General features: G+C 63.3%; 1 protein-coding gene across 1 annotated transcript; it reads right to left on the bottom strand.

The window, feature by feature from the left end:
* Positions 1-937: 937 nt before the first annotated feature.
* Positions 938-17,917, bottom strand: TP53I11 (tumor protein p53 inducible protein 11). The gene is made up of 8 exons (XM_046643869.1): positions 17,697-17,917; positions 7,566-7,643; positions 6,651-6,810; positions 6,030-6,088; positions 5,763-5,811; positions 5,401-5,497; positions 3,935-4,036; positions 938-3,446 (listed from the first exon to the last, which is right to left on the bottom strand). Exons 3-8 carry the CDS (start codon positions 6,777-6,779, stop codon positions 3,313-3,315), a joined length of 570 nt encoding a protein of 189 aa, XP_046499825.1. The 5' UTR covers positions 6,780-6,810; positions 7,566-7,643; positions 17,697-17,917; the 3' UTR covers positions 938-3,312.
* Positions 17,918-21,581: the final 3,664 nt, after the last annotated feature.

Genomic DNA, 21,581 nt, shown 5'->3' on the forward strand with positions numbered 1-21,581 from the left:
AAAATGAACAAAACAAGCTGGGCGGGGTCAGGGTCAAGTCGGACAGCTGTGTGGCTCCAGGCCAAGGCGTCCCCGGTATCCAGGCCCATCTGGTCGCCCACCGCCCAGGAGGACCTGGGGCCTTCAGCATAAGAAAAGCCTGGCATCTGGAAGCAGCCACTTCCCCCGTCTCTCCCACCCCACCCACCCCCGGGCCCCCTAAGAGGAGGGACGCAGGCCATGGAGGAGCCCCGGGCTGAGGTGGTTCACAGGTGGAGGTGAGACTGCCCTCCCCAAGGCCTTCCAGAAAGGTGCCAGCGAGCCCTGGGCCTGCCCCACGGACCTCCCCAGCCTCCCACCAGGTCTGGGGCCGGGGAGGGACAGCAGGCAGACACTGCTCCCTGTAGCATCAGTCCAGGCGGGTAACTGTCTGCAGGGCTGGCTGCCGGAGCCCTTTCCTAGGGGCTGGAAGGAGAAAGCTCAGCCCCCATCAGACAAGCCTCTCGGGCTCACGTATCTGGCTTGGCCGGTCCAGATATAGCCCATAATAGGTGCTGGTGGCAGTTGGGGGGGGGTTGGGGGGCAGGGGTGCAATGCCTCTCTGCCAAGACTTCCAACCCCACTGACAGGGAAGGCCCTGCGTGGTCACGCACCCCACCCTGCTCCGGAGCTGTGCCCCTTAGAGAAGGGAGTACATCATAGCGGCAGGGGCCCCTCCTCAGCCCCCCAGGCCCCTCTCCTGTCTACACCTAAGGGGCTCAGACAGGGTCCCCCAAACCAGCTGAGGCCCCCACACCCCCCCCTCCTCGTGGGTCCCGTCTGGAAAGTCTGTTTTGAACCCTGTCCCCGTTCCCCGCGGTGGATGCCAGAGCTAACTTATCCCGTGTTCCTGTGAGCCCCTTTTTATATTATATATCGAAAGGAGTTTTTGTAATATAAAACAGGACGCCCACACCAATGGGTTTGCACTGGTTTTTGTGACTGTTTCTTACAAAAAGACAAAGGAACGAAGAATAAATAGTGACCGTGAAGAAAGGTGGTCTTGATTTGGGGGGAGGGGCTGGGGGGGCAGGAGCTTGGCAAGACGGCCCTGGGTCCCTGTGGCAAGGAGTTTTCTGGATCCCCCCAAACCTTTTGGATGGGGAGCTGGGCCCACACAGGCCTCCTCACTAGATTGGTGTGTTCTTTGTCCTTGTCCCCTTGTAACTGCCCCCACCCCAACCACGACTCTTGGCCTTAATGTGCCCCCACCCCCACCCCAGGGCCGTGTGTCTGTGTGCCAGGCCCCCTCCCTCCCATGTCTAAGCAAGCAGCATGGGATTCACAGCACTGCTGTGCCACAGCCCGGACATTCCCATGCCAGCGGGTCCTTACTGCCACCCCGCCCCCCTGCCCCCAGCTGAGGCAGGGAGCTTGGCCGGCTCAGCCTCAGAGATGCCAACCCAGAGCCCGAATCCCAAGCCTGTGTCCCCGCTCCCCTGCCTGCCTCCCAGGGGAATCTATCCCGCGCCCAGGGGTCATGAGGACAAACCGTCCATCACCCACTGTGGACTAGCCAGGCCTTAAAAGGCACGGTCAGACGGAAGATGTGGCCTTGGCCTGCAGCCACTGCCCAGTGGCCACCAACACCACCTCCCAAAGGCGACCATGGGATCCCGGCCACCCAGGGCTCAGCGGGGGGCAGGGTTCTGGGGAGACACACAAACTTCAGAGGCAAGAGATGGAAGCCAGGGAAGAGCGGCCCTGTGTCTGTGACCAGGCTCCCTCCCGCGGGGCCTCCCCTCAGGTGTGGCGCTGCAGTGGTGCCACCGCTCTGCTGGGCACAGGGGAGGGCAGTATGGGGCCCCGTGTGGGCCAAGGAAGGTCCCCAGGCAAATGCCCACCTGGCAGCAGCCAGACCGGGGCCGCCCCTAAGGACCATCCATCACCCCTGAGGACCATCCATCTCCCCCTAAGACCGTCCATTGCCCCTGGGGAGTGTCCATCGCCCCCTAAGGGCAGGGCTGTCCACCACCCCTAAGGACCGTCCATCACCCCTGGGGACCGTCCATCACCCCCTAAGGACCGTCCATCACTCCTGAGGACCATCCATTGCCCCCTACACACACTCTATCCTAAGAGGGGCAGTGATTCCGGGCCTGGGCTGCGGCTCTCCACCCCTGTCCCCAGAACCCGGGGGCTGCCATCCCTGGTGGGCACATTCTTGTCCCAGAGGGAAGGAGAGCGCTGGGGGCGGGGACTAATGGGGAGCACACGGTGCTGTGGGCAGGCATGGGCTTCAGCTCTGCGGGCCGGCCACCTTGTCCAGAGCACTGGGGCCGTGGGGGGGGGACCTACTGAAATGTTTCCGTGTATTTTCCCCGCAGAGTTTGAAGAGCACTCAATCCTAGTCCGCCAGGCCTGGGGGGCAGCCCAGGCCGGAGGTCCAGGGGGCAGTAGCCTGGGGAGGGGGCATGGGTCGGGAGGGGCTGAGCCAGGCGGACATCAGACCCAGAGGACACACCAAGAGACAAGGAGATGCCACTGCTTTTCGTTCTTCCTCACCCCAAACCCCATCCCTTTCAGGTGGCCTCCATCTGGGGTTATCTGTGTGTCCCTCTCTCAGGGCCAGCCTGTGGGTGAAGCCCGGGCAGCCTCCAGACCCAGGCCGTTGTGGGGTGGGGGCTCCTAGGGGCCTCCAGGGGAGCCTAGAGCAAAGCCCCAGGAGGCCCGTGGTAGCCAGGCTGCCTGGGGACAGGGCTCTGGCTGCATGTGGCCCAGCTCACAGAAAGGCTGTAAGGGGAGTGCGCAGTAAGAGGCAGCCCCGCCGCCCGCCAGCCCCAGCTGGGCTGTGGGAGGGGCCGGGGTGTGTGCTCAGCAGGTGGCGGGGTCCCCACATGTGAGGTGCAGGGGGACAGGGTCAAGTTCCTGGCTTTTCCAGCACAGACAGAAGCCCAGTTCCGGGCTTCTAGCTCCGTCCGGCACTAGACTCGGTGGGGGGGGAATTGTGGGGGCAGGACAGGGAGGCAGGCCACAGCCTCCCTGCCAAGAAAGGAGGGCCTCCTGGCCGAGGGGGGGAGCCTCACCCTAGCCCAATGCCCCGTGGCTCAAACTCTTCAGTCGGTGTCTGTCCAGGGGGCCAAGAGACCCAAGAAAAGGGGGCGTCACTGTGTGGTGAAGGACGGGGTGCAGAGGCCCCATCCCCCCAAAACCTACAAGCCCAGAAGATCCCAGCATCCAGAGAGGAGGGCGGCCCCCCCGCCTGCCGGGGGCGGGGCTAGGCAGCCCAGGGTCCTTCCTGGAGACGAAGGCGCCAGGGCCTCCCTGCCCAGCAGGGCTCCAGCTGGCCGGTGGCTAGACTTTCTTGGGTTTTCGGCCGACTTGGTAATAGTAGTAAATGCTGATGGCAACGAAGAGGAGGCGGCTGGCCAGGAGCAGCAAGATCCCCATGGACACAAGACCCGTCTCGGCCAGCGTGGCAGTGACCACTGCGGGAGAAAGGCCGGGAGGAGACAGAGGTCAGAGGGCTCCCCCCAACCACGCGATGCCACGCTGACCCCGCCCTGAGCCGAGATCCTGCAGGCTGGGACGGGCAGGACCTGCCCCCTCACCAGACCCCACACATGTCTGACGGCCCCCACGGGGCAGGGTCCGGGGCAAGGACATGAGCAAAACAGGGGCGTGCCGTCACGCCTGCGCTGGAACACATGTGCACATTCGGGAGGCTGCAAGTGCACCGCGTGTGCAAGGCTGTGCCGATGCACGTGTGTGTAGGCAGGAGGGTACAGGTACCCACCAGGTGTGGAGCACAGGTGTGCAGGCACACAGGTGAACCCAGCCACACGAGGCCCTCCCCCTCAGACGGCGCTCCTCACTTCCTGGAAACCCAGGTGGGAAGACGTGGCAGGTGGGGGCCCAGCAGCCCTGACACGCCCGCCCCCCAGCCTCCCTCCCTCACCTCGACCTTAGGACTCACCCAAGAACTGCACCGCGAAGTAGCAGGCTTCGGTGAGCAGAGTCCACCGGATGATGACCTTCTCCGCCGTGTAGAGCGCGTTCCACATGATCAGGGAGATGCCTGGGGCGGGGGACAGAGCGTGGACTGGGGGCGGGGCCGCCTGCCCCCCACCCCCTCGGGCAGGGCCAGGGGCCTGGTCTTCCTCCCTGTAGCCTTATAAGGCGAGGGAGCCAGGATCGCGACTTCCACGTCTCCTGCGCCCACTCACATTCCTCAGTCGAAAACTCGGCCATCCATCCGTCCCCGGTCCCATTCCTGCCAGATCTGACTTGGCAGCCTCAGCAATAAGCTCCTCGCAGTTCATTTAATTTCCAAGGCGCCACGGGACACTGGGCAAGTCATGGCCCCTGCCCCGGGCTGTCTTTTCATTTGTAAAAGAGGAGGACTGAGCCCCTATCAGATGGGTCAGGATTCTGCAGTGAGGGAGACCACCGAGTGGGTGGGCCCCTGGTCCTGCCATCCCATTTTCTTTCCAAACGGACTCCTAGAGACTGGAAACCGCCCATTCGGGAATCACACAGGGAGGCGTTAGGCCTTATTTTTCAGCGGTCCCAACCCCAGCCTAGACTCAACCTCCTACCCAGAGTCTGCCGGCTCTGAGCTCCAGATTCGTGCTCATTTTATTTCAACAAACTGAACCGTAACCGTGTAACTCCAGCCCTCCACGCGTGGGTGAAGGGCTTCAAGCCGCCCCAAGCCTCACCACCCACCCCCGGCCCCGGAGGTACTACAGTGGGCCTTCCAGGGTTGAGCAGAAGTGCCATGGGCACAAGGCTGGGCAAACTGCGTGTGCCAAGGCACGGAGGCCTTCTGAAACAGGACTGGGCATCCCGCGGTGCAGCTGTGGTGCAGGGCCCCCTGTGGGATGTGGGGGAGGTGGATTTGGGAAGGCAGGCTGGATCCACCCCACAGACGACCCTGATTGCCAGGTGGAGCTGAGACTTTACCCTGCAGGTAATAGGGAGCCATAGAATGTTTTGGAGGGAAGGTAGGGAAACCATCTGTGCTAGGTTTTAGAATCTGTAACTCAGCTTCCTAACACTGTGTGCCTCAGAGGAGAGGACGCAGAAGGGGTTCAAATGAGAGGCCCAAGGGTGGAAGACTTTTGCAGACACTGTTGGTTTTGCCTCCTCCTCTCGGCTGTGAGGCCCCTGGAGGGCAGGGCCTGGGTCTCATTCATCTCTCTATCCCAGTGCCCAGGTGGTGCACTGTACACAGCAGGCGCTCAATAAATGCTTATCTCCAATGACAGCGAAGACAGAGCCCCAGTCCACAGGATGCGTTCCGCCCATGGCCACAAGATGGCGGTACACACCCGGCAGAGATCAGCTCGCCGGCCGGAGGGGGCTGGGAAGGGGCCCCGGCACGAGGGAGGCTCCCGGCCCCCGCGGCTGCCCGTCCCCCCAGGCCTGCGCGGTACTCACTGAGGAGCGCGCCACCGTAGAGGCGGATGGGGGTTTTGCTGGTCACCTGGGCCCCGTCGAAGACGGCATCATAGAGCTGGTCGGGGAAGGCGAGGGCCTGCGGGCGCGGGCGGGGGGAGGCTCCAGGTGAGGGTCACTGTTGCGACCTCCCCTGGTCCTCCGTCCCTCCCCCAGAAGCCAGGCCGGACCGTGCCTGCCCCAACCCTCATGCCGCAACAGAAGGGCTGGGGTGCCGGGGACCGGACCACCGACGATGGCACCTGCGATGCTCCGGGCAGGCGGCGGGTGGGAGGAGGCCCGGGGAGGCCCAGGGACAGGGCAGGGGGGACAGAGCAGGGCCAGGGCCGGGGAGGCGGGCTCACCATGACGGCAATGCCGGAGAAGAGCACAGCAGACACGAACTGCCAGAGCCTGGGGGCGCAGGGACGCAGGTCAGAGCCAGGCCCGCGGCCGCCCCAAGCCCCAGGGTCCCTCCCCATCCAGCTGAGGGCCCAGGGATGGCTGGTGTTGGGGGAGAGAATGAGGGGGGATGGGCTCAAGGTCAACCGGACACAGGGCAAGGCCGGTGGGCAGGGTCCTAAGCAGCCCCTCCCATGACCCCTCAGCCCCCAGGCTCCGGACAGGCTCACCTCAGCCCCAAAGGCTCGCGAACAGTAAACTTGATTTCATTGCCCAAGACCTGGCTGATCTGAGGATACATGGGGGTCAGAGGCAACAGAGACGGCAGCTCCCAGCACGCCCAGGCCCCTCCCGAGACCCCTGGCATGCCCGGGGCCCCACCTGGGACCTCTGCCTAGCCAGAGGGTCACCCCCTGTCTGCCTCCCTGACACCAGGGCTTAAGGGAAACTGAAAGCACAGCGGCTGAGAATGACGGCTCAGGGGTCTGCTTGAGGCCTGGCTCTGCCTTACTGGTGTGGCCTCGGGCAAGGCCTGAAGCTCTCTGAGCCTCAGTTTCCTCATCTGTAAAATGGGTTAATAACTCTGTCCACATCTCCCAGGGCTAGAAGCAGGTTCAATAACGCTTATCAAGCAGTCATGTGACACTGCACACATAACACGCCCTCCAACCACTCTAACAATCGGCTTTCATTTTTGTTATTATTCCCCTGGCGTCTCTGTTAAGTTTCCAGAAAAATGTGCCATGTCCTGGGCTTCCTGCAGCTACGTGGGCCCCAGCTGCTCTTCTCGCCACCCTGGTGCTCAGGGCGGACTGCAGGCGTGGCTGGCTCCAGGTGCCCTCTGCACCCACCTTGGAGCGGTGGACCTCCCCGTCGTCGTCCTCCCCACCCACGCCGAGGATCTTGCGGGTCTTCAGGCGGCTCACGAGATCCGTCTGGCTGTGCTTCTTCATGAGAGGGGGAGGCTGCTTGGCTGCCATCTTGTCTGGGAGACCTGTGTCTGCGGGAAGGCTGAGAGGGGAGACACTGGCCTCAGGCCACTGGTCCTGCCCAGCTTCCAGGCCTCAGGGGGCAGCCGGACCCCAGCCTGGGCTTGCTGGGCCAGCAAGTGGGACACAGGTGCCTGAGGGCCCAGACCCAGGGCTGGCTCCCTAAGCACGTGCTGTGTGACCACAGGGGCAATCCCTACCCTCTCCGGCCTCAGCTTCCTCATTTGTAAAACGGGTTGGAGCGGATGCTCCCAAGGCCCGTCCAGCTCTGCCAGCCCATCTGGCCCAAGTGGACATGGCACAGCCCAGGTGAGCAGGCTGGAAGGAGCTCAGAGACGGCCCTGGAGGAAGGTGTGAGACCAGGACCAGGCATTCAGGTGGATGGAGACCCCACCCAAAGGTTCCCGGGGATGAAGTAAAGAAGAAGGCAGGGTTCAGAAGAGGGGAGGACCTGACGACACCTGGGGCGGGGGGTCCTGAGTCTGTGTGGGCACAAGCCCCCCACTGCCCTGCAGCCCAGACCATCCCGGCTGCCCAGCACACCCTCCCTCCCTCGTATCTCCCAGACAACCTCCTTTGAACCTGCCGGGGCCGACAGAAGGGGAGGAGGTGGCCCTGGGACCCAGCTGAGCCAGGGGAAGGAGGGCCAGGAGTGCTGGCAGGGGTTCTGTTCCAGGCCTCGTCCCCTCCCTGCCATTGGCATCACCACCACCCGCCGTGTCTGCCCCCAATCCCCACAGCCCCCAACCCCACCTCGGGCCCGGTCTGGCGACCTACTGTGTGCAGGCACTGGGCCGGGCGACGGAGACGCAGAGATGAGGAGCGGGCCGGTCCTCGCCTTCGGTCAGCAGAGACCTGCGTGGAGGATGGGGAGCGGAGCCCACAGTGAGGGAAAGGCTGTGGGAGCCACCGGGGGCGCTGGGCTCCTCCCCCACAGCCACCCTGCCAGATGGGGACTCTGCGCCCATTCCACAGATGAGGAAACCGAGCTCAGGGGGGCTCCACAGAGACGGGGGAAGCACTAGTACCCCTCCCAGTGTGTGCCCGCCAGCGCTGGCGGCCTCCCCTATTCCAGCATCCCACTGCCACCCGCGGCCACCCTCTGGCAGGGCAGGAAGACACCCCCATTCACAGACACGGCCCAGAGGGGACCTGAGCTGGGTTTGTGGACCTCCCTGACCAGGCCTGGGACTGGGTCTTAGCCATGTGACCCCAGGCGTGAGCCCCAGCCAGGGCTGCCAGAGGCGGGAATGTCCCCAGGTCCCCTCTGGTCCTCCAGCCTCCCAGCATCTTCAAACAAAAGAAAGCAGCCAGCAAACCAACATGAGAGCAGAGACGGCCCTGTGGCTTCACGTCAACTCGGCTCCAGACTTGCATAAACCAGGTTGGCTGCCGCCAGCTGGAGTGTGGAAATGGCAGCAAAAGCGGGTATGTGGGTCTTCACGGGGCCGATGCCCCAGCCTCATCCCCATCCGTAAAATGGGGGCAGCAAGGCTTTCTCCTCCCATGCCCGCCCGGGGACACGGGAGGTGGCCGATGGTGACCAGGAAGCCAGTTCCAATGCCCGGTGCCAGTGGGCGGGAGGCATCTGGCCCCCCCCCCCCCCCCCGCGAGAGCCAGGGTCACCACGCTGCTCCTGGGGCCCCAGGCACCGTCACAGCATCTCAGCCACTTCCACCACCTCCTCGTGAATCCAGAGCGAAGCTATGATCAGCCTCTGGCCCTTCCGCTGCCAGGTAGGCTGGCTCGAGGCTGCCCACCCACGAGAGCCGCGCAGCTCGGGGGGGGGGGCCCCCCTCCCCCCGCCCCTCCGCACAGGAAGCCCCTGGGGCAGCCCGGCCGGCGCCCCTCCCCTTCTGCCTCCCCCTGGCCTTCCATCTTTAATCTACACACAGCCAAACGGACCTTTTTTTGCTATACGGTTATATGAATTTTAGCACACAGAGCATCTCCAAATGAGGACACAGGGCAGGCGCATGGCCCCAAACCGCCTCATGCGGTCCCTGTCACACTCTCCCTTCACGGCAACCGCTGACCTGTCGCGTGCCACTAGGCTTACGTCTGCTGTTTCAAATGTTTGGTGAGTGGAATCACACGGGAATGACTTTCGGGACCGGCTTCTCTCACTCAGCACCACACCTTCGAGATTGCCCCAGCTGTCGTGCGCATCGACGGCCCACTCCCCTTAGTGGCACAGCCCATTCCACGGAGGGACGGCCCGGGTTAGCCCGCCACTCACGGGGGGACATCTGGGTCGTTTCTGGATTTTGATGACTATGAACAGAGCTGCTGGAAACACCTGCGTACAGGTTTTTGTGTGACCGTAAGCTTTCATTTCTCGAAGGGAACAGCGGGAGTGGAAGAATACTGAGTTAGATGGGAAATCGGCCTTTGACTAGGGGACAAAGTGCCCTACTGTGTGCCAGAGCCGCCAACCACGGGCACCGCCCGCAGCACATGAGCGGACCCATTCCTTGTGTCCCTGCCGGCTCCAGGGATGGGCAGACCTCCCATGAGCCCCTCAGATGGGACCCCCTGGCTCTCTAACCCTTCTCGCCCGGGCCAGCCGTGCTGCCTGACTCCGTCCTTCTGGGCTGTGTGACTCAGGCACGTCGCTCACAGCCTGGGCGGACGGGGCGCTGACCTGTCAGCCATCGATCAGAGAAGTCACTCCTCCTCTGAGCATCTGTGAAACGGGAACAGCAGCCCTTCCTCTCCCCCTAAGGCTGGTCTAAGGAGAAACGAAAGAATGGACAGGAAGCGCTTTAAAAGGTGCCAGCGACCTGCCACAGCCAGAAGGCTAAGGGTTGGGAGCTGAACAGCTGAAGCCACACTCTCTGGGTTCAAACCCCAGATCCACCACTTCTTAGCTGTGCGCCTGTAGGCAGCTCACTGAATCTCTCTGTGCCTCAGTCTCCCCATTTATAGTTGGGAAATAAAGGGTCCTGCCTCACAGGGAGGCTGAGGACACACATCTCCATGCCTGTGTGAGGTAGGGCCTGGCCATGGAAAGGGCTGGATTGAGGTGGCACATAGACAAAGAAACTCACACCCTCCCCACGCCGTTCACATAGCAGTGGCTCCAGGGGTGGGGGCCAGGGAGGGTCAGGAAAAGCACTCAGTCAGCGTCCGCCTGGGCTGTCCGTGACCCTGGCTCGGAGGGTCAGTTGCCTTCCTCTGCCGACGACCCTCCGCACCAGCACACACAGTGACCCCCTCCGCGCCACAGGCCTGAACCCGCAAAGCAAAGGCTGCGGGCGTGGCAGTGCCAGGCTGCTGGGGCTGGGGGCAGAAGGGGACTGTGGTGTCCTGGACCCACTGGACATCCCGCATCACCCTTCAGTGGGACAAGCTTAACCCACAGGCACTGCCATCGAGTTCGGAGCTGGTGGGACCCACTGTGGCCGCCCCCAGGGGCCAGCCGCAGCCAGGAGTGCACCACTGACAAGGGCCTGTGGCCGCCCAGGGAGAGGGCAATCTTGAACTTGAGCTCCAGAGAGTAGGTTCCCCCGCACCTGCCTCAGCACATTAGCTGCTCTGGGCGCGGAGTCCCTTCTCCACCCTGGGGAGGGCGGACAGGCAGCCGCGATGCTCCCAGACACAGGCCAGCCCCGAGATGGGCCCCACCCCTCCAGTCTGCCCTTGAACTCTCCCCGCTTCGAGGCCATTCCAGGAGTGTCTTTGAGGCCTGGCCCCACTGCGTGAGTACAGAGGGCACTTCCCGCCACGCCCCTCCCTGGCCCCTGGGGTATGCCCTCTGTCCCCTTTCTCCATTCAGCTGTGCACAATGCAAAAGGCCTGCCTGCAGGGCTGCCTTCTGAAGGACCCCCAGGGCGTCCCGGGTGCCAGGCTGCCCAAGGGTGGGGGAGAGCTGGGCAGGAGGCTGCCCTCCACCCCCAGACTCTCCTGGGTGGACCTGCCAAGCAGGGAGAAGGGACAGTGGCTTGCAGCCCCCCAGCCCCTGAGCTCACGACCCTCTGCATTCTGCCCTGGCCAGCTCTCCGACCTCAGTTTTCAGGAAAGCTGGCAGACCGCTGTCCTTTTAACACCCTGACGCCCTGCTCTCCGCTCCCCACCTCCATGCTCCTGGTCAAGTCGGGTCTTTGCACAGCCCCTCCACCAGGGGGCCTTCCCCGGCACGGCACCCTCCCGCCCCTGGACTCTCGAGGGTCTCCGTGTGGACCACTGGCCACTTCCAGCCCATCCTCCTGGTCACATCATGGGCACTGGGCTCCCTGAGACCACCAATCTGAAGGCAGGGCTGACTGTGCCCCCGAGAGTCCCCCCACTGGGCCTCGGTACACAGCGGGCACGGCATGCGCATGAGCAAACGAGCGACCGCTGGGCTGAGGGAAGGAGGGATCCCCAAGGCCACCCAGCACGCTCGGGCTCACCCCCAGCTCTGCGTGGCAGGGCCCAGCTGGTGGCCGAGGGGGGCAGGCAAGGGGCTGTGCAGTCAGGCTGGGCTGGGTTGGAATCTGGACACCCCTCCTGGCCAGGTGGCTCTGGGCGAGCGGGTCGTGAAGGCTGGAGACCCTAGGAGAGTGGGTGCAGATGGTCTGGGCGGAAGGCCCAGCCTCTGGAGTGCCCAGGAGATGTGGAGGCTGGAGGGCTGGGTGAGATGTCACCCCCCTGTCTCAGAAAGCTGCAGCCATCATGAGAAGACAAGCGCCACCGGGCAGGGGTCTGTGGATTTGTCCACGGGGCCTGGGACAGCTCCTGGCCCAGGAGGAGCTCTACCAGTGTTGGCGACCAATTACTGAGTGGGGGGAGGGCTTGAGACGCCGCCTGCTGGCCATGGTCCGGGTACCTGCAGCCCCTCCCCCTTCCTCATGTCCAGTGACATCTGAGGCCAGGAGGGAACATCGCCACAGAGCTCCCAGCGGCAGCAAGACAGAGGGGCCGTGATGGGGCAGAGACCAAGCAAAGCCCCCAGAGAGGGCAGGAGGCCAGGAAGGGCGGGCTCATCGGGGGACAAGTGTCAGGGGAGGATGACAGAGTGGGGGGGCGAGTACTTAACGACTGCTCAAACTTCGGCTCAAACCCCAGTGCTTTGTCTCAACTGTTCTGTGACCTCAGGAAAGTTACTTGCCCTCTCTGAGCCTCCACCTCCTCCTGTGTGAAACCACACTACTCCCTCTTCCCAGCTTCCTCCCTCACCGCGCAGGGAGGCATCGGAGGGGCTGGCACCCTTTCCAGGCTCCCTCAGGACAGCAGCGAGTAACGTTAACGGGGCACGGGGCGGGACATCATTCCCAGGCTGGTCCTCAGGACTTCTCCCAACCCATGCCCCCCCCCTTGCCTTCCCAGGAAGGCTGGTTTCCATAGCAACGCATGGACTGCAGCGTTGTCCCCTTCACGGAGACCGTGCCCATGAGGGCTGCTTAGGAACCGACCGGGAGGGATGGGGGGAGGAAGGGGCCTGGGGCCCAGAACACCCCCCAGCTGCCGGCCGCCCGGTGACTCAGGGGGACGCCACTGCGGCTGAGCATCCCAGCCAAGAAGCTCTTCCTTCTCCAACAAGGCTCTGTGGGGGCAGCACACTGTCCCTCCCCAGCTGGTGAGGGCTGGAGGTGGGCCAGGCCTTGCAGACCAGGGGTTCCCTGGAGTCCCCAGGACAACGCTATGAGAAGGGCTGTATTGTCCACCACATCTTACAGACAAAGAAACCAAGGCCCAGATGACGTATTCAAGGGTCTCTTGGAGTGAGTGACAGAGCTGAAATTCACACCAACTCACTATGCTTTAACGGATGTCCCCAGAGCAGTTGGGGTGTGTGTTGGGGGGGCCAGTGCTGGGTGAGCCTGACCTCCAGGAAGAACCAAGCTCTAAGCCACGTTCCCCATCGGTCTCCTCTTGAAAGCCCCTGGCGGGTGGCCAGCATCTACATTCCTCCCTGGGCTCCTGCAGGGCCTCGGGCTAAGGCGAGACCCATTGTTCTGTTATCACATTGGTGCAAAATAGCTGGAAACGGGGGCTGGGGCAGGGCCGCACAGGAGCAGGGCTGGCAGAGAGAGATGGGGGGGCTGGCCAGAGCTCCAGCAAGGGGGGCCCTCCACCGTCCACCCTGTCGTCCCTCCCTGGGCCAGCCCCTCACCCACATGGGCAAGATGGGGTCTCAAAAGGTGCAGCCAGAACCCACCACTGGGGCCCTGGAGCAGAGCCGATCTCACGTCTCCAGGGCCGTAATGGATGCTTGGGGAGGAAGGGACCTGCATTCAAATCTCGGCTGTGCATCGCTAGCCCCGGGCCTTGGACAGATTCCCTCCGGGGAGCCTCCATTCCTTCCCTGGAAGTGGGGTGACCACGTCTGACTCACTAGGCTGTTGGGAGGGCTGGAGCCAGACGAGGAAGTCACAGGACACAGAGGACCCTCGATGGACCGGTTGCACTACTGACATCATCAGGGTGGCCTCCGGGGTGCAGGTTTTAGGGGGCGTCTCGGGGCCCATGGGGTGAGTGGGGAAGCCGAGGTGAGGCTGCCACGTGGCAAGGCTTCCCTGCAGGGTGTCCCCTGACAGCGTAACTATCCTGTATCTATCCTGAAGGCTGGGCCTCGGAGAGCCAGCCGGGGGCGGGGCTGCATTCCCCCATCCCTCCGTCCAGCACCACTGCCCAGCGGCTCTGCGTCGATGCTGCCGCACAGGGCGAGGGTGACAGAGGGCAGAGCTGGCAGGGTAGAGGAGCGAGCACGGTGCAAATCCTACGAGGACGACAAACCCAGCCCCCACGACGAAGCTCTGTGATCAAGAAAGAGATTCCATGCCCGTTTCCAAGACCCCCCAGGCCCAGGGCAGCCGCCGGTAGCAAAGGATTTGCACAGAAGCTGGAAGGGTGGTGGGTGAGCCCTGCGTCACTGGGCTGGGGGACAGGACAGCTGAGGCCACCAGCAGACTCTGCCATGGTGGGTAAGCCGGGGCCTGACCTTGGGACTCAGTTTCCCCATCTACAAAATGGGAGTGTGGTCTCTAGGAACCCGCCTGGCTGCAATACTCGTGATTTGGCTTCCACACTCCAGCAAGCAAGGCCCCAGCTCCAGCCGCCCCGCCCCCAGTCCCAGCGCCTGTCACTGTCCCCAGGGACCCACACCTCCCTCCTGTCTCTCCACTTGTTCTCTTTTGAAGGTGCCTGATTTCCAGAAAGGCGGAGGAAAGCCCAGATTTTCATACAAACGTCTCCAACGGTTCAGGGACCAAAAGCAAACATTCCCTATGGCGTTGGAGGATGAGAGGGCAGGGCAGAGGGCAGGAAGGAGGCACATCCCGGGGGCTCCCCCAGCGCTCTGAAGCTGCTGCTGTGTGCAGGGGGCCCAGCCCTCCGCCGGCCGGCCATCCATCACCACTCAGAAGTCACCGGGAGGGTCTTCCTGTCCCCAGTGTCGCTCACAAAGGCATGTGGAGAACTCCTGTCCTTTTCAGCTCAGGGGCAGGCCAGCCTCGCGCATGCCCAGCAACCACATGAGGGCCCTCAACGGCGGCTGGTGCTTCCGCGTCCCATGGGGCCTGAGGTCTTGTGAGAAGGCCCCGGACACATCCCTCTCCCCTCCCACCCCTCCCAACTCCCCAGCTGCCCAGGAACTTGTAGGAGGAGCAGCGGGCAGGACGGGAGTCTCCTTGAAGGATGCTCCACCGTTTTGAGCCAACTTTTTCAGAAGCAAGCGGTGATCTGCCCTCTGGGGGACGAGCGACACAGGAGAAGAGTCCCTGTACTTGTCCCCAACGCCCATGAGCCAGGACCACGGTCCAGGGCCACCCGTCTCCTGGGGGTTTGGGGCTCCGCCTTAGTGGTTAAAGGAGTGGGTCATGACTCCAAAGGCCTGTGCTTAAATCTGGGCGCTGCCACTTATTAGCTGCGTGGCCTTCAGCCAGGGTCTTGGTCTCCTCATCTGTTAAATGGGGGTGATAATGACACCTACCTCCCACCACAAACACCCAGAATGGGAGCTGTTGTGCAGCAAACACGTACTAACAACGTTGTTGCTATTTTCAGATTAGGACGCTCAACTTCTTTGCCTCAGTTTCCCCCTTGACCATATCAGCTTCAGAGCAGGTCCCCTTCCAGGGCCCACGGGGGCTCCACACAGAGTGGGGAAGCGGTGACCACGGGGAGGAAATGGGAAGAGAGAGAACAGGGTCCCCGTGGGTCATGGGAAGATGCTGGCCCCAGGGCACTGGCTCCAGCGGTGCTGGGAGACCGTGGGGAGGGGCTGGCAACAGGCTGCAGGTACGGAACCCCTCAGGGTACTAGGTGGCTCCCCTCCACGTCCCCGCACTTGGCCAGACCTGGCCCTGGGAGGGCACCACCCGGGCTGCGAAGGTTGGTTGAGATGCAGGAAGAAGGGAAAGTATTATGGGCCAGGACTCAGACCAGCAGGCAACCCGCCCTGCAGCTGCGGCTCCTGGGCTGCCTGTCTGGGGGTGATTTGTATGCTGTTTCTGAGCATCACTTCCCTCATCTGTGAAACGGGGGGGCTTCCCTTCTCTTCCCCACTCCCTCACTCCACTCCAGCTGCGCTGGCTCCTTGTTGTTCCTCAAATACAAGAGGCACATTCCTGCCTCAGGGCCTTTGAACAGGTTGTTCTCTGCAGGATCTTTACTTCCCAAGCCATCCTCACAGCTCACTCCTTCCAAGCTTTAGCTCAAAAGTCACCTCCTCCAAGAGGCCTCCTTGACCACCCTATTGAAAATGGCAATCCCACCTTCCCCAACCTCAACACTCAACTTTTCCACCTCACTTCCCAATAGGCCATATAATTTGCTTCTTTCTTTCCTTAGTTAACTGCCACTCCCCTTTAAGCGTCAGCTCCATGAGGGCAAGCATCTTTATTTTGTTCACACCTGTCTCCCAGGGCCTGGAACTGTGCCTGGCATTCTGCACGCAATCGTTTTTGGCACAGAGCTCACAAACATTTTGTCCAATAAGTAAAAGTAAAGAACAGTCCAGAAGTGTGCGCACATCAGGGGCCATTGTTAATTACAGTGCCCCCCTACTCCCTCTCTGGAGGGGCAGACTGTTGCTCCAGCAGAGGGGGCGCTGCCATAAGACCTCGGGGGAAGGGAGACAGCGGAGTGTGGTTGGAGACTCTGCGGGGGTGGGGGGGGGGGTCCTGGGGGCGGGGCCCTGCCGAGAACAGGCCTGAGCTGTGGGTCCAGCAGGTGTCACCCGCCACAGGTGGCCCCGGGGCTCTAAGCCTCAGCCCGCCACTCCAAATTTGGAAGGACGATGGAGCCGGCAGCGTGTGCAGGGGAAGCGAGGACAGCCGGCTCCCAGGACACCGGGGCCAGAGGGGACCTCAGGGCCCAGACGGCCCGTTTCTCAGATAGGGTAACAGAAGCCTGCGGATTGCGCCGTGTCTTATTCCCTAACAACCCAAGAAGAGAAATCTTTCCTCCCGGTGGGCTGAGAGTGGGGCTTCGGCTAAGGAACGGACAGCGCGCCCTCCTGGCCCTCCAACAATTCCTCCCGCCCCACCCGGTGTCCCTGGTATCCGCGGGCTACAGGAAGAGAGGGTCGTGGTCCCCTCTGCACAGGCCGCCAGGGGTGGAGATCCAGGGGGCCGCGCAGCCAGGGTGGCCATCCCTGCCCCCCGGGGCCCTCTCCCCGCAGGCCGGCCCCCCCCCCCCCCCCCCCGGGAGAAGTTGGTCTGCAGGAAATCAGCCAGGAAGCGCGGGGCGCTGGGGCGGCCTTGGCCGACCGCGCTGGGCTTCGGAGGAACCTGGGGATTTTCAGCCCCCGCCTCCGTCGCCCCCGCGGAAAAACCCGCTCCCCCACGGCCGCCAGGAGACGGCGGGAGCCCCGGAAGGGTTGGGGGCAGGGGAGGGTGGAGCGCCGGACCCTGGGGGGCGCGCGGGGGCTAGGCGCGGCGTTCTGGCCATTCCTTCGCAGACCCCCAGGAGTGGGTGTGACTCTTCTGCCCACGGCAGGGGGCCCCAGCCCACCCAGCGCCAGGCCAATGGCCCACACCGCCCCCTTCCTGCTAAGGGCGCGACTTACGGGAGACCAGGGGGCGTCCGTCTCCACCTGCGCTTCCCCTCCTCGCCCCTCCCAACAACGGGGGCTTGGCGCGGCGTCGATTTCTGCCTCGCCCCACACCCCGAAGCCTGGAGCCTGGGGTCTCTCCCAGTCTCGCTCCTCCCCCTCCAATGTGTCCTTTATCTCCCAGCTCCAGACTCTCAACCACTTTCTGAGACCCGGGCCTGAGGGCTGGGGACCCCAGGCCGGGAGCTCCGGGCTGTGGGGCGCCCCGGATGCTCCCGCCCACGGCCCCCCGAACCAGAAGGTCGAGCCCGACTTGTGGGCAGCGGGAACTCCGCCGCCTCGGTCCACGGCCCTGCGGGGGCGAAGAGAGAAGGACGCGGACTCGCAAGTTTGTGCCGCGCACTCCTTGCACCCGGGAACAAAGGAAGGCGGGCGGAGGGGAGCGATGGAGGGAGGAAGGGACAGAGAACCGAGCGCGGGGACCGAGTCGGACCCCAAGGAGAAAGAAACTGCTTTTCGCTGTTTCTCTCTTGCTCCGAAGCAGAGAGCGCGAGCCCGAGAGAGGGAGGCCGAGGGCGATATAAACAGCCCAGGAGGGAGGAGACGGCGGAGCACGGAGGCCGGGGGCGAGAGGGAAACCGAGTCAGAGGGATGGGCAGCGAGCGGAGAGCGCGAAGCAGAGGAACACAAGGGCCTGCGGGACGCCGCCTTGGAGAGCCGCGGAGGAGACCCCTGGGGTCCCGGCAGGATGCGCCGGTGCCAAGCGGTCCTGGGGCGCCCGGCTTGCGCGCCCGGCATCCTCGCTGTCCCCAGCGGTCCCTGGGCCGCAGGAGCCCGCTGGGCTGCGCTGCGCTGCGCTGCGCAGGCACCGGCCGGCGGCGGGAGGGGAAAGTGCGAGGCTGGGCGCGGCGGCGGGGAGCAGAACTTACGTTGCTAGCGCATGCTGGCGCCGGCGCTGCGCGGAGCTGGCGGGCACGGGGACGCGGGGACGCGGAGGCCTCGGCGCCTCACATCGCGCCGCCCGCGCGGGCAGGGCAGGGCAGGGCCGGGCCGGGCTGGACTGCGCGCGGAGCCCTGCGCGGCCGCGCTTTGCCTGAGTCTGGCGGCCCGCGCTGGTCCCTCCTCTCGGTTCCGCGCACAAGCCAATGGCGCGCCGTCCCCTCCCACGCGCCGGGCTGCCTCGCCCCCGAGGGTGGCCGGCGGGGCGGGCGGGAGAGAGGGCTTGGGGGACCTGCGCTCCGGGGCTCCCCGGCGAGGCTTTCCCGGAGACCGCCTGCGGGGGGCGCGCTCACGCCCCGGGGGAAGGCGCTTGGGAATCGAAACGGGGAAGACTTTCTTGGCAAGTTCCAAAGACTGCGCCCCTTTTGTAAGACTATCAACACCGCCCCCCACCCCCCAGGCTGGCAAACCACACTGTCTTAAGCATCCTCGGGGTATCCCCTGGGGCGTAGGCCAGTGTCTCAAATGGAAGGGATCGCTTTAGCTGGTGGATACCCAAGTGTGTAGTAACACGGTGACCACAGTGGTCCCCCTCGGCTGAGCGCGCGCTCGGCGCCAGGCACGTTGTGCTGAAGGAGTCACGAGTATGAACTCACTGCATTCTCCCCACCTATGAGGTCGGGATGAGGAATCCCATTTTCCAGATGGCTGTCATTAGTGTTTGATTTCGTTTAGCCCTCTGGCTTCCAGCCTAGGCCCGCCCTTCCCTCCCGCTGCTTGGTGTGACTTTGCCAAATGAAATGACACCCCCCTCCCACCCTCCCCTTCTTCATCGGGCACCCGCCTCAGCGAGGTTGCTGTAAATTGTATCATCACGGGCTAAGATCTTATCTGGGGCTCCTGGATGGGGGGTGGGGGTGGGGGTGGGCACAGTTGGCAGAACTTTTATCTCTACACATCCTGGGGGACAAGGCGGGGAATGGAGTTTGGGGGTCTTGGGGGCTCTCTCGGAGCCTTTCAGCCTAGAAAAAGGAGGGTCCTACAAACAACAGCCCCCTCCCCCCCACCCCATTCTGAGCTAGTCTCAGCCCCCTGTGACCAGCAATGTGCTCCCCCACCCCAGCCCGTGCCACCACCCTGCACCCCCTCCTTAACACCCCCTGCCTCTCTGCATCTTGTTTGGCGGTCACCGTGGGGGTGTGTGCGCGTGCGTGTGTCGAGGGAGGAGGAAGGCAAGCTTGGTGACACGCTCCATTTCACAAGCTAAGTAAATGGGGCAGAGAGATGGGCGGCTGCCTGGGCATCTCGCCAGGTGGGCATCTTGACTCCAGGTCTGAGTTCTTTCTGCACAGGCTCCCTTGAGGGTTCCTACGCGGGCTCTGGAAGCTGACTGCCCGGGTTCAGATCCAGGCCCGGCCTTTTGGTGACTGCGCAGCCTTGGGCACATTCCTTAACCTCTAGGTGTCTGGTTTCTTGGGTCTACAAAATGGGGACAACCCACGGGAGGAACCACCTGTGGCCGCTGTGGAGTTCCATCGGGGCCTCTCACACTGACTGAGCGCTGTGTGCCAGGCGCCCAGAGCTGGCGTGCCAAGCGGATGTCCACTGCCCTCGCCAGAGCCAGACCTGGGCTGGGCCTGTGCCCTTGACGCGGAGTAAACAGACCGCAGCCTGACTCGTAGGAAGCGCTCGGTGACTGTGAGCTGTCCCCATCACCAAGGTAACAACTCTGATCCTGAGGCGGGGCTGTGGCCCACAGTGCCGCCATTCCTGCTTCCCGCCACGCGCCCCGCCCGTGATAGCCAAAAATGAATGAAGGAGTGAATGAATGAATGAATGTGACTACAGATCAGAGTGTTCCTCCACCCCTACAGATTGCCCCTAGGCGTGTTGGGTGAAGCACCCAAGAGCCACCTGACTCAGGGCTCAGGAACAGTCTTTGTGACAACTCAGATTCTCGGCTCGCTGCCTTCACTGAGCTGGCTCAGGCTGGCACGATGAATCCACTGGCTGCTCCTTCTCTGCCTTCCCAGCACGCGGAGCTCTGGGTTGCTGAAGGGAGGGCACCAGCCTCACTAATGTGCTGTGTCACCCCTCATTGTCCCCCCTGACTTGGAGACACTACCAGTGCACCCCTGGGTGTGACCACTGGATGTACCCAAGAGGCTGACCCTTCATTGTTAGAAAGAGGGGCTTAGTAACAATCATGCCAAGATCTCCAACGTGGAAGGGGCTGCCTCAGTAGTAGTGAGCCTCCTGTCGCTAGCAGCATGCAAGCAGAAGCCAGGGAAGGGTTAATGAGAGATGCTAGAGGAGGGATTCACGCCTCCGATGGCATTTTCTATGGATAACCTTTGAGCCTCGGGTGTCTGGATTCTTGTGCTCTTTGTTTCCCAAGCCCATAAGCCAGGCGGCTGGGGCGCAGGCTGTCGCAGCATCCTGCATGGAGGAAGCAATCTGGATGCGGCCCTTCCTGTGTGCAGAAAAGGTGCTGGGTGCTGGGGCCCCAGGGGGGAGGGGAACAGACCCCAGTCCCTGTCCTTGAGGCGCTCACAGCCCCTGGGAGACAGAAGTGACACAGAGAGGGAAGCGGAAACAGCTCACAATAACAGGCAGCGTGGCTGGGGCCGGAGGAGAAGGAAGACGCTCCATCCATTACCTCCCGCCACCCGCATCCGCAGCCCGCCCGCCGCCTGTCTTGCTCTCTTCCTTCCCATACGCCTTTCTAAAGAGATGTGCATCTGGTTCGGGAACGTTCCTTCGGCCACGGTTCTGCCCTTATCTCTCCTGGGTGGCTTCATCCTTCCTTTGGGCGTGAAGTGCCCTCACTGGGCCATGGCGAGGATGAAAACGCGTTTGTGAAGCGCTCCCCAAATGGAGGCCAGAATAGGTGCTCAACACCTGGGCACGGCGAGGTGTCCGAGGTGTCATCGTTACTCACAGCCCAGGAGAAGGAATGCTGAGGCGGGAGGGAAAGGGCTGGGCCCCTGGCTCTGCCCCTAAAGAGCTCTGTGACCCTCGGTGGCAGCAGAGAAGTGGAAATCCAGCCAGGTGATGAGATGAGGAAGGCATGCAAAATGGAAATGCTGCTTCCTATTATTAGCATTTCTCATTATTGTGAAATGTTTCCCTCAAGGGAAGGTGGGGGTGGGGGTGGGAGTGGGGTGGGGGTGGGGTGCTGGGCGGCCCGCTGGGGGGAGGGCAGGCCCCTCCAGCCGCCCACGGGAGCCTGGGAGCAGCTGGGCCTCCATCTGCCGGGCCCCTCCGCAGGGGCGGCAGCCTCCTCCGGCCGCCTGGGTGTGGTGCTGAGCGCGTGTGCGCCCGGGCAGGTGGGCGCTGCAAGGTGGCACAGGCACAGGGACGGCGGGTGTCTGTGGCCAGAAATCACCTGTGGATTGTGAATCCCTGGGGAAGAATGCCGACGCAATTGGATTTCCAAGATGCCAGGCGTGGGACTGGCGTTGGCACCCGGGAGGTGGGAGAGAGAGAGGCCGGGGCGACGGACGTGCGGGTTGGGCCTGGTTTTCCGCTCACGGGCCTGGGGATCCGTCTCAGCAGGGGCCCCTCCCCAGGGATGCGGGCACATGATAGAAGACCATGTTGTCAGAGACCTGTTGTGGTTGAACCCAGAGGGTACAGAGCTGACCTGGGTCCAAATCCTAGTTACGGGACGGTGGGCCAGTGCTTTCAATTCTCTGAGCCTCAGTGTGCCCATCTGTAAAATGGGGTTGATGGAAGGGCCTACCTCCTGGGGGTTACTGGGCGGGTAAGGAGAGGATGCGTGCTCAGCCCTCAGCAAGGAGCAGGCACCTAGAAACCTTTGCTGCCGATACTGTTATTAGGCAGCCCAGAAGGAGGAGGGGGGAGGGCGAGCG

This window comes from Equus quagga, chromosome 17 (genome assembly GCF_021613505.1).
Source record: "Equus quagga isolate Etosha38 chromosome 17, UCLA_HA_Equagga_1.0, whole genome shotgun sequence".
Classification (NCBI taxonomy): domain Eukaryota; kingdom Metazoa; phylum Chordata; class Mammalia; order Perissodactyla; family Equidae; genus Equus; species Equus quagga.

What these genes read in the sequence shown, in the direction of transcription:
- TP53I11 (XM_046643869.1), bottom strand. Translation starts at nt 6,779, where the DNA reads ATGGCAGCCAAGCAGCCTCCCCCTCTCATGAAGAAGCACAGCCAGACG. An exon ending in GGGAGGTCCACCGCTCCAAG is followed by an intron (nt 6,089 to 6,650) that starts GTGGGTGCAGAG and finishes ATGTATCCTCAG; the next exon opens with ATCAGCCAGGTCTTGGGCAA. An exon ending in TCTCCGGCATTGCCGTCATG is followed by an intron (nt 5,498 to 5,762) that starts GTGAGCCCGCCT and finishes CCGCGCCCGCAG; the next exon opens with GCCCTCGCCTTCCCCGACCA.